Source organism: Silurus meridionalis, chromosome 25 (genome assembly GCF_014805685.1).
Source record: "Silurus meridionalis isolate SWU-2019-XX chromosome 25, ASM1480568v1, whole genome shotgun sequence".
NCBI lineage: Eukaryota > Metazoa > Chordata > Actinopteri > Siluriformes > Siluridae > Silurus > Silurus meridionalis.
Window position 1 is genome coordinate 15625122 of NC_060908.1, and position 11665 is coordinate 15636786.

At 41.6% G+C, this 11665-nt stretch overlaps 1 protein-coding gene across 6 annotated transcripts in view; it reads left to right on the forward strand.

The window, feature by feature from the left end:
- Nucleotides 1-11665, forward strand: part of dpf2 (D4, zinc and double PHD fingers family 2) — a 24798-nt gene continuing 13133 nt past the window's right edge. For 2 of the 6 annotated variants that reach the window (XR_006924390.1, XR_006924391.1), the window contains exons 1-12: nucleotides 1-99; nucleotides 2456-2616; nucleotides 3148-3255; nucleotides 4189-4373; nucleotides 4563-4655; nucleotides 4763-4844; nucleotides 5274-5315; nucleotides 7260-7397; nucleotides 7803-7937; nucleotides 8047-8159; nucleotides 8684-8765; nucleotides 8847-9023. Coding sequence is in view for 4 of the 6 variants with exons in the window: in XM_046839487.1 (XP_046695443.1) it covers nucleotides 68-99; nucleotides 2456-2616; nucleotides 3148-3255; nucleotides 4189-4373; nucleotides 4563-4655; nucleotides 4763-4844; nucleotides 5274-5315; nucleotides 7260-7397; nucleotides 7803-7937; nucleotides 8047-8159; nucleotides 8684-8765; nucleotides 8847-8929 (1254 nt within the window). In the remaining 2 variants the exon portion in view is untranslated. Of the gene's footprint in view, nucleotides 100-2455; nucleotides 2617-3147; nucleotides 3256-4188; nucleotides 4374-4562; nucleotides 4656-4762; nucleotides 4845-5273; nucleotides 5316-7259; nucleotides 7398-7802; nucleotides 7938-8046; nucleotides 8160-8683; nucleotides 8766-8846; nucleotides 9927-11665 lie in introns of those variants that run through there. The other 4 variants (XM_046839487.1, XM_046839488.1, XM_046839489.1 and 1 more) reach the window with 4 other exon arrangements.

Consider the following 11665-nt stretch of genomic DNA (forward strand, 5'->3'; position numbering starts at 1 on the left):
CGGGCCGCGTAGGCATGCGCATGCGCAGCTGGTGCCTCCCGCTCCGGCCCAGCGTAGGCGATCCAAGATGGCGGCGGTGGTGGAGAATGTAGTGAAACTGTGAGTACGCTCTTCACGCAGTGGTGCTGTAAAGCGGCTCTACTGCGCCTTTAGATCCATTCTGGAGGCCGCTGGGAAAAGTAAAGTGAGGCGTTCAGTAGCCGGACTTCCCTTCAGTCAGGCGGGCGAGCCCCGGAGCGCGCTGTAGCGGCTTGTTGCTAACGTTAGCTAGCCAGTTAGCGTTAGCTTGTGTTGTTGGCTAACTTGCCCTACTCGAGGTTGGAAAAAAACAGCTATCACTACCGTTATTTTATCCCACCCGTATTTCGTGGATGGAGGCGGGGTATGGGGTGTTTTCCCCTGCGATGATTGGTTGGTCGGGATACGCTTTTAGCGCTGTGATTGGCTGGTAGGATTGGTTTTGCGTGTTCATCTTATCAGAGCGCCGGATATTAGAATAGGGGGCGGTGTTTGGGCAGAAAACGGATGGGTTTAAATGAACAGCTTGGTTGATAATGGGGGAAATGGGTCAAGTTTAGATAAATTTTTATAAGCGAAAAGGATTTTTATTAAATGCCTCAGAAAGGTCTGTCTGCCTGCCTGCCTGTTTGTCTGTGTGTCTGCCTGTCTGTCTGCCCGCCTGCCCGCCTGTCTGTCCGCCTGCCCGCCTGTCTGTCTGCCCGCCTGTCTGTCTGTCTGTCTGTCTGTCCCGGAGCAGTAGAAGCCACTCTGCTGCACCACTAGTTTTATTTCTATAACTCTCACTTTAGTGTGTTTATATATAAATTCATCAGTAAATTAAATTCATGAAAAAAAGTATGGATTTTATGTAACGATATATCAAATAAATGATTTTTATAAGGAAAAGTATGAACTTTAAGCATTGATATATCCAATAGATTGTTTAAAAAAAAAGTATGTATTTTATATATAGATTTATTAAATAAATAAAATTTATGATGAAAAGTATGTACTTTATATATATATATATATAATTTTTTTTTTTTTTTTTTTACAAATATTTTTTATAATCATGTATTAAATAAATGTGGTGTTAAAGTTTGTAAATAAAAGGATGATATTGTGTGTGTGTGTGTGTGCGTGTGTGCGCGCGCGCGCACCAGTGAACTTGGTTCTGCTGCTTTAAATAGTATATTATTATATTATTATTTCTGCTTCTGTGACACGCTGAGGATTTTGTTGCTCTGCTTCGTGTGAATTCATTCAGTCTGAATAGGAAGTGAGATTAAATCAGGAAGCGTTTTTGGTTCCCGCAGTATTTCACAATTCCCTTTCGCTTCTTTCGAAAGTGCTGAAACGACGACACTCCAGTTATTAAAAATTTCTCACCGTATTTATAACGGGAAGTCGATACCGACGTGAGGTGGGCGATGGATACGTTTCTCCACTTTTCCTCAATTACAACCGTATTTCCTATTTGATGGCCAAATGTGGAACAGAAGGTATAACCATGACGTTGTCTGATTGGTTACATCGGTCTAATTTGTAAATGTGGGACAGGGACAGGCCAAGTCCACTCACACTTTCAGCCTGAGTCCGTGTTGGTCGGAACCCAGAGCGCCGGTCGTGACATTATATCAGATATTTGGAGTGTTTGAGGACACGTTCCGCTTGGTCTTCCATAACTTCGTCCTGTCGTCCTCTTTCGCTCATTTGGTTCTCTCAGGAGTGCTTTATGGCTCTTAGCAGGCTGCTTGGCAACAGAGTGTCGACTCCTGCTGTCAGGATCTCACACGGTCTCTCACAGAGAGCACGATAAACCAAAAAACTCAGGGAATTGTTTTTATAATGGAGTTTTATGTTTAAATATTTACATTTATTAATAAAAATGTAATTATTTATTATAAAATGAAGTAAAATGTTAATACAGTACAGTACTGTACATAAAATAGCATTTTTGTGGTGGCGTCCGTTTATAAACTCTGTGTGTGTGTAAATATATATAAAATGTGCATTAGAGACCTTATATATTTAAGTATCTATTTATACAGTATTATAAATCAAATAAAATTTTATCTGTCATACGCATTCATACAGAGTATGATGTAATGAAATGCTTTTTACGACTAACGATGTGAAATCAAAATAAAATCAAAATAAATAAATAAACAAATTTACACACACACACACACACACACACACACACAAAAAGAGATGGACGGCTGCTCCGCCTCTTGCTGCTCATTAGTCTCTCACACACAAGGTGTTGATTAAACCCCTAGCCTGGATTGTTTCACACACGTACACACACACACACACACACACACACACACACACACACACACACACACACACACACACACAGAGGAGCGGCTGATTTTGAGAGGGTGATTGAGAGATCAGCACAGACACCACAACTTGTAACGTCTCTGTGTGTGTGTGTGTGTGTGTGTAGACTGGGAGAGCAGTACTACAGAGATGCCCTGGAGCAGTGCCATAACTATAACGCCCGTCTATGTGCAGAGAGGAGTGTGAGGATGCCCTTCCTCGATTCACAGACCGGCGTCGCCCAGAGCAACTGCTACATCTGGATGGAGAAGAGACACAGAGGACCAGGTATGAGCTCTCTCTCTCTCTCTCTCTCTCTCTCTCTCTCTCTCTCTCTCTCTCTCTCTCTCTCTCTCTCACACCCTCTTCCTCTCTCTCTCTCTCTCTCTCTCTTACACTCACTCACTCACTCTCACTCACTCGCTCTCTTTCTCTCTCACTCTTTCTTGCTCTCTTTTTCTATTATTGTCTCTCTCCTTCTCACTGTCTCTCACCGTGTCTCTCGCTGTCTTGCTCTCTCTGTCTTGCTCTCTCTGTCTCTTTCTCTCATTGCCTCTCTCTCACTGTTTCTCTTTTTTTTGCTTTTGTTTGTTGTCTCTCTTTCTTTAACTGTCTTTCTTTTCCTCTCTCTCTTGCTGTCCCTCACTATTTCTCTCGCTGTCTCTTTCTCACTTTGCCATTCTCTTATTTTCTCACTTGTCTCTCTTTTACCGTATCGGTCACCGTCGGAACCATTGTTCTTTCTCTCTCTCTCTCTCTCTCTCTCTCTCTCTCTCTCTCTCTCTCTCTCTCTCCCTCACTTTGTCTGTGTGTGTGAAGGTGTGGCCCCGGGGCAGTTGTACACCTACCCCGCCCGTCGCTGGAGGAAGAAGAGGCGAGCTAATCCTCCAGAAGACCCTCAGCTGGCTTTCCCCTCCCTAAAGACAGGTACCGCTCACTTCAAGCTCCGGGGTTTATGGCCTTTATTTTCCTCATCCTACATTCATCAGACGCTCCTGAGCATCACATCAGCATCACCCTGTTATTCACACCTGGTCCTGCTGAGGGCACCATGTGTCTCTGATCAACACCACACTGTATCTGTAGCACCGGTTTATACCGGATTCCAATTATAATCATTACTTCATAATCCAGCGGCGTTTACTATCAGGCTGTTGGGACATATCACACTGAACTTGCGTTTCTATGGTTACCACTCGGGGGTAGTGTTCGGTCGCACTGGAAACGCAGATCTTTCATACAGGAAGCAGAGGCGTGATACAGCATTCTTTAAACGTGCGCACTTTCACGTTTAGGGTGAGTGAGAGGTGCAGCGGGTGATCGAGTGATCGCTGTGAGTCTGTGCTCTCCATCACTCTTTCACTTCTCATCTGTTTCTCATCGCCTCGCTCGCTCTCTTTCAGGCACATCAAAACTTCGGAACGGTGTATCGTTCTCCTCCCTCCTCCCTCCCTCCCTCCCTCCCTCTCTATCTATCTATCTATCTATCTATCTATCTATCTATCTATCTATCTATCTATCTATCTATCTATCTATCTATCTGCCTTTCTGTCTATCTGTCTCTCATTCTCTCTCTCTCTCTCTCACTGTCTCTCATTCTCTCTCTCTCTCTCTCTCTCTCTCTCTCTCTCTCTCTGTCTGTCTGTCTGTCTCTCTCTCTCTCTCTCTCGCTGTCTGTCTGTCTTTCTCTCTCTCTCTCGCTGTCTATCTGTCTGTCTCTCTCTCTCGCTATCACTTTTTATCTCCATTTCTTTCTCAGTCTTTCTCTATTGCTTTCTCTCACCTCTTCTGCCTTTATACTTTGTCCATTGTACAGAACTCTGTGTGTGTGTGTGTGTGTGTGTCTGTGTGTAAATATAGAGTTAGACCTGGGTCTGAAGAAGGACATGCTTGGCTCCAGCGATGGCAGCAGCAGTCTGGAGGCTCTTCTCCGAGGAGAACCGCTGGAGAAACGTTCGACACTGGAGCTCAGACCCAACGACGAGGAGTTGGTGCACAACGAGTACACGAGCGGAGGACTCAACCCTGCAAGCAGAGTGAGAAAGGTAACATGCGTGTACTCACACACGCACACACACGTGAACTCCTTTACAAAAATCCTTTTATTCATTGCAGTTACACTGTTTAAACACCAGGGGTACTAATCTGTTCATCCAATAAATAATGAACACTGTGTGTGTGTGTGTGTGTGTGTGTGTGTGTGTGTGTGTGTGTGTGTGTGTGTGTGTGTTTAGAGAATTGTGGAGCCTGATGACTTCATGGACGACCTGGATGATGAGGATTATGAGGAGGACACACCGAAGAGACGTGGCAAAGGCAAGGGAAAGGTAGCGCTCAGCCCCGTTTTACCGATTAAACCATTTTTCATTTATTTTATTTAATTCTTTTTTGCGTTCCGTTCACGTGACCTGTGACGTTTTCTTGCATGTTAAAGGGGCGGGGCGTGAGCAGCGCTCGCAAGAAGCTGGACGCCGCAGCTGCCCTCGAGGACCGGGACAAACCTTACGCCTGCGACAGTGAGTCTTGAACACACGCACACACACACACACGGCATTCTGGGAAATAGAGTCAAATACATGGGACAAGAATGGTTGTAAATTTAAGCTTTGAGATTTTTTTTTCTTTCAGGTGTCACGCAGTTCCTTTATGTAATTTTAGGCTCCAGATTACATTCAGTTTACTTTCAAATTTATAATGAAATTCAGGATGCTATTTTTTTTCCACTCATCTCCTCATCACTCTTCTTTAATCTCCTCTGTCTCAAAAAAAAAAAATAAAAAAAACCCAGGTGTGATGTCTGTCAGACTCGACAGTTCTTCAGAAAGACTCTGTTTTTTTTTCTTCCTGATTCTCAGTGTTACTCTGTGAGTCTGTCTCTTCTCTTTTCTCCTTCTTTCTCTCGCCCCTTCTTTCTCTTTGTCTCTTTCTCTCTCGTTCTATTTCAGACACTTTCAAACAAAAGCATATTTCAAAAACTTCTGAACGAGGTATATTTCTTCTTCCTTCTTTCTTTCTTTTTTACTCTCTCGCTCCTTCTCTTTGACTCTCACTTCCTGTTCCCCTTTGCTTCACCCTTCTAGCTTTGTCTGCCCGCTGCTTGACTTGTGAATGAGTGTTTTTTCTTTTGTTCGTTTACTTATTAAACTTTTTTTATGTTCATTCATTACTATTATTTGTTTGTTGGTTTGTAATTCACTCTGTGCCAAACCACAAGTAAGGGATGTGACGCGATAAATCTGCCGCTCTTCATAAAAGTACTAGGGGTGTAACAGTACACACACTTCACGGTTCGGTTCAGTTTCTTTACAGTTAGGAGGAAAAAACGCAAAACAAAATTACTTGTCGTTTTTTTTCTTAACACAGTTTATTATTATTATTATTATTATTATTATTATTATTATTATTAACATTTGTGAACGTCAATCATTTTACATTTTTTCAAAACATTTAAAAATAAAATGCCCGCTTGGTTAAATAATATATAAAAGAAAAATATTTTTTAATATTTTATAAAAAAAAAAATAAATAAATAAATAGATTAAAGTGACTATTCGATTAAATTGGCACAAATTAAATTGTGACTCGTGTTAAAACAAACCTAATAAGTGATTCACCTCTAGAGGCTGATTTCGTACTGTATAATGACAAGCTGGTGCAACCCGGAAAAACTATCAGTGTAGAGTTTTGCCCACAGTTCCATCTAACTACTTATGGTGCCGATTAATCAGCAAAACCCATGAATCAGTTGACCTGTGATTCTGATGCCAATTAAAGTACAGGATTTCTCACCCCAATATAATATAATATATAGTCTCTCTTATCTTTTATGCCCAAAGTGTCCATATAATTTTTTTACCAATACGTCATATTCCGTAAAAATCGTAGCATGACGTCATTTTGACCTGCTTTGAGATCAGTGTAAGACAATCTATGCTTATTGCCTCAATCCCACCATGAACCTTTCTCTCTTTCTTTCTCTCTTTTTTTCTTTCTTTCTTTCTTTTTTATTTCTGTTTATCTTATTGCATCCGCTTTGCTTTTTCATCTTTCTATCCTTCCCCTCGTCTGTCTTACAACCCCCTTATCCTCCTCTTTTTCTTTTCTTTTCCCGAGTCTTTGTTCTGTCGCTCATCTGCACCTTCCTTACTCCTTCACTCCTTTGGCTAGACTGAAATAGCACCTCTGCTTTTGTTTTGTGTGTGTTGTGTGTGTGTGTGTGTGTGTGTGTGTGTGTGTGTGTGTGTGTGTGTGTGTGTCAGACTGAATGAAGAACTTCTCTTGTTTTAGTGCTTGAATACGGCGTCTTGTAGAAGTATCCACCCTCCTTTTTGCAGCATCACAAACCCTCAGAAAAAAAGCCTAACCTTTCACCAGTGAAGCACTGTGGTGGCGGTTTCACGATCTGGAATGTTCCACGTGGCTTCATGGGGGGGTGAATAGTTATGCAAGCTAGTTTGTTGCATCTCGTGCTTAAGTCGACACTCACGAGTGTGTGTGTTTGGTGTATAGCTAATTTAGATTGTGTGTGTGTGTGTGTGTGTGTGTGTGTGTGTGTGTGTGTGTGTGTGTGTGTGTATGGGAAAGGATTGAGAGAAAAAAATTGGACTAAAAAAAAGATGTGACTAAACCTAATGTTTTTTTTTTTTTTTTTAAAAAGCAAAGCATGCCATTACAGTGTGTGTGTGTGTGTGTGTGTGTGTGTGTGTGTGTGTGAGTGTGTGACTCAGACAGCTTTTCCCACTGCCCCAAAGAAAGAGATAAAAACCACAACCTTTGCGAAAGCCGCCTCCCCCTTTACTTTGTGTGTAATTGCATGTGTCAAGAAAGAAAAATTCTGTAAGGATAGAAAAACAGTAAGTGGAGATGTTAAATTGTGTGTGTGTGTGTGTGTGTGTGTGTGTGTGTGTGTGTGTGTGTGTGTGTGTGTGTAGTTTGCGGGAAGCGCTACAAGAACAGGCCCGGACTGAGCTACCATTACACCCACTCTCATTTAGCCGAGGAGGAAGGGGAGGACAAAGAGGAGGCGGAGCTTCACGAGCAGACCCCGCCCCCACCCGAGGAGCCTAAGGGTGAGAAACTTGTATAGAAACATAAATGTCCTGTATTTACTGGTATTTCGCTTCCTGTGCGGCACAGTGCTTGTGCTGTGCTGGTCTGTTCCCTGTATGCACAATTGTTTTATGATGAATCGATTAATTAATCTCATAATTAATTTGAGCCACGTCATTATAATAATAATTATAATAATTGTTTGGACTGATAAGGGCTTCTTGAAATTGCTGTAATTTTTTTCACAATACAGTGTCAAGGTGATTAACAGTGAAGGAGATCGTAACACTGTTACATCGCTGTAACTTTATTCCTGTATGTTAATGAATATTAAATGTTTGATGTCATGTGTGTTACATGTTTGTTTTTTTTCTCTATTTTGCTTTTTTTGGTATACTGAAGTTTGTGTTATTTTTTCTCTTTAGCAGCCCCCAAGAAAGGTCCTGACGGTTTGGCTATTCCCAACAACTACTGCGATTTCTGTCTGGGCGACTCCAACCTGAACCAGAAAACCGGCCAATCGGAGGAGCTGGTGTCCTGCTCCGACTGTGGACGCTCCGGTACGAACGAGTGCAAAGGGGACTTATCGACTAGCTTTTTTCCTGATTAACTAACAGATTCCATCCTAGATTCCAATCATTGTTTTCTTCCTTTTTTATCGTTCCTCAGGTCATCCCTCGTGTCTGCAGTTCACCCCGGTGATGATGGCGGCGGTGAAGACGTACCGCTGGCAGTGCATAGAGTGCAAGTGCTGCAACATGTGCGGCACGTCGGAGAACGATGTACGTTTGGTTTATTAACTCGTGTTTTTATACCAACAGATTTACATTTACAGAATTTTATTAGACACACTGATCCAGAGTGACTTTTATCTCATTCATACAACTGAGCAGCAAAATTGTTAGGGGCCTTTTTCAGGGGCCCAGGAGCTTTGTTAGGCTCATTATTAAGGACTTACATAGCGAGAACAATCCTATGCTTTATATTCGATAACTTTTTATTTAAATGTCAAAAACAAACATCCCATGTACAATAGTACAGAACAAAAGTAAAAAAAAAAAGCACTGAATCATGAAAATGTGCTCAAATGAATAAATATATTAATTAATGAATACAATTATATAATTAATAAATGATAAATAAAAATTATAGCCCTCTCTGTGCAGCGCGCAGTCTCACGTGTAATAAAGTGATTCGCCTCTAGAGTTTTGGAGTTTGGAGACGCCTGAAGTAAACAGATAAAAACTGGTTAAAAAAAAAATTTGACGTATTATTTGTAACATAGTCATTTTCCGCGTGCCCTCAGGACCAGCTGCTCTTTTGCGACGACTGTGACCGAGGATATCACATGTATTGCCTCACCCCGCCCATGTCGGAGCCCCCTGAAGGTATCAACACGTGCACCTTAAAGATCGCCAGCTGCTCATGATTTAATTTGGAATTAACACGTTCTCTGGTTCCTCCTGCAGGAAGCTGGAGCTGCCATTTGTGCTTGGACCTGCTGAAAGAAAAGGCTTCCATATACCAGAACCAGAACGCTCCACCGTCATGATGGACCTCGACGAAGAACCAATCGGCCCTGGGTTCCCGGTTCCCAGCTTCCACTCAGTGAGTCAGGAAGAAAGAATAGAGAGAGAGAGAGAGGGGCTGGGAACCAGAAAAAGGGAAATATATTTACCCAACGAAAGGGATGAACGGATAAACGAGAAAGAGGAGGGGAAAAAAAGTAAAATGAAAAAACGAATCCCTCCTCTTAGCAGGTTTATTTACAATATGACTGTTACACAGTTCCAAGTTTTAAAAAGTCCCCACTGCTTTTTGTTTTCAACTATCCGTAAAAAAAAAAAAAAAATCAATCAGTAGATCAGTACCAATAACTGACTAATCCATACGCCAAAACGTCTAACGATCCGCTCTGAGGATTAATACCTGCTAGCTAACGTCCATCCAGACTACTCGATTCTAATAGTTGAAACCAATCAGCACGCTCGTCCGCAAAACAAGTAGTCTGTTTTTTTTTTGTTTTTTTCCATTTGTATATTTATATATTTGTAAAGCATATAAAGGTGTGTTGTATTTAAAAAAGAAAAAAAAAAAAAGTTTCTTATTTCCGAGGTGATATTAAAGCCGGTTGGTTTGTCGTCGCACACGTGCCATCGACGCGTCTGCTTTGCCGTGGTTTTTTTTTTTTTTTTTTCCTCTGTTAGTTTGTAAACTAAAAATGAATACATACAGAAATCTAACTTCCTCAAGGATCTAAAATAAATTTACAACGTAGCGTATTAGCGTGCGTAAAACGGCTCAGGTGGTCGGATTATCGTAACACGACGAACGGAACCGGAAACGAGCGAATTCCTGCAAGATGCGGTGAATAACGGCTTCGCAACTCAGGTCGTTTTGTTTTGTTTTTAATAATTTTTTTTTTTTTTTTTTAGCTATTTTGTTGGAACTAGCTAATCCAGTACTGACGCACTGTTTAGCATGAAATGCAACTGCAATACGGTTTGATTTCTAAAAAGAAGAAATAAAAAAAATGGACAAACGTTCGAGATATTTGTCAGAGACGGTTACTTCGAGTTCGAACCCGCAGTACTCCGAGTATTGCTTCCAGCACCTGTCACTTTGACCGTATCCTAGTGTCATTTCCTAGTTAGAGCTGTTTAACCATATGCATGTTTACCTGGTACCACTTATCAGAGTCACGCCTCGTGCTCACCCTCGCCTCTTGTTGCACTTGACGTAATTACGTATGGGTTTTTTTAAATTTTCGGTTTGTTTTTTGGGGGAAAGGTTTCGTTCTGTAATATTTCGATCTGCTGTTCTACATTATACGGAGGAAAGTATTGGGACACCCGACCGCGGAACAATTCTGTACAGGACGTCTTGGGATGCGGTGGCACCAAATTCTCCTTTCACTTGAACTAAACCTGTTCCAGCATGATATCTGTGCACAAAGCCATCTCCATGAAGACCTCCAAGTGTGTGGAAGATCTGCTGCTATAGATCTCCAACTCTACCGAAACTTTCATGCTGACTGCACCCCCCCCAGGCCTCCTCACCCACATCAGTCCCTGTCTTTAGTTGTAGCTCAAAAATCTGTATAGAACATCTTCCCAGAAGAATGGGGCTTATTATAAGAGGAAACGAAGACTCAACGCGGAAGGCGTCCACATACTTTTGTCCGTATCGTGTGTCAGTGGACAACTAATCATTATTAACACAATAATTAAAGGTAACAGGTTTGTTAGCACAGCTGTTTTCATTTTTTTTAAACAGTGGCCATTTTTTTATTATCTGTTTGCCAGTTTGTTTTAAAGCGGTTTGATTTGTTGGCTTTTTTTTTTTTGCTTTGTGCTGAAATCTTGACTTCATTTTTTTTTCTCTAAGGAAAATAAAAACATATTTAGCACTGACTATTATATTACTGTATGTATGGTCATATGAGATCTTTTACAATTGATCTTTTTTCTTCCCAATAAGTATCTGTATATCAATGCTTAATTGTGTAGGCTGTTTTCTTTCTTTCTTTCTTTCTTTCTTTCTTTCTTTCTTTCTTTCTTTCTTTCTTTCTTTCTTTCTAATCCTTGCATTTATAGTATTCATCAGAACTCCTAATCAGAGCAACTTACATTTATCTTATTAATACCCCTGAGGATTTGGGGGCTGAGGGCCGAAATGTGCTGAGATTTAAACTTATCCACTGACCAACCATTTCCCTTCCTGCACTTCTGCAATACACTATACCAAATATACAAAGTGGTGCGGGGAAATGACATTTTGGAAACTACGAGTTTTTGGACCCTGGGACGTCTACGATTGTTCGGAACAGGTGCGAGTTCGTTTCGAACCCCTGGCCATTAGTTCTAAAGGGGCAGTGAAGTGATGCACAGCGAGCGTTAACTGTAAAGCCATTATAAGAACGGTGATACTGTGAAGGCACTTTCTGCATCATTACCATTTAGGACGTCATGATCGTGTCCCATCTGTTTGTGCGATTACAACATGGTTGCGTCATTTCGAAGAACACAACGATGTTGTGGAACAGGGCGGCGAGGGCTCCTCACGATGGCAGCTCGAACAGCCTCGCTATTCTCTGGTATGTGGGCTGATTGAACACCACCGGGGGACTTGAACCGGTTTCTTCAAAATGACCAACGGGATGTGAGCATGATGCCCTAACTGGTAATGACTCCGATATTCCCTCAAACAATCAGCATTCTTTTACGCTAAACGCTTATTTCACACCACTCCACTGCTCCATTATAACTCATGATAAAAATTCTAAACG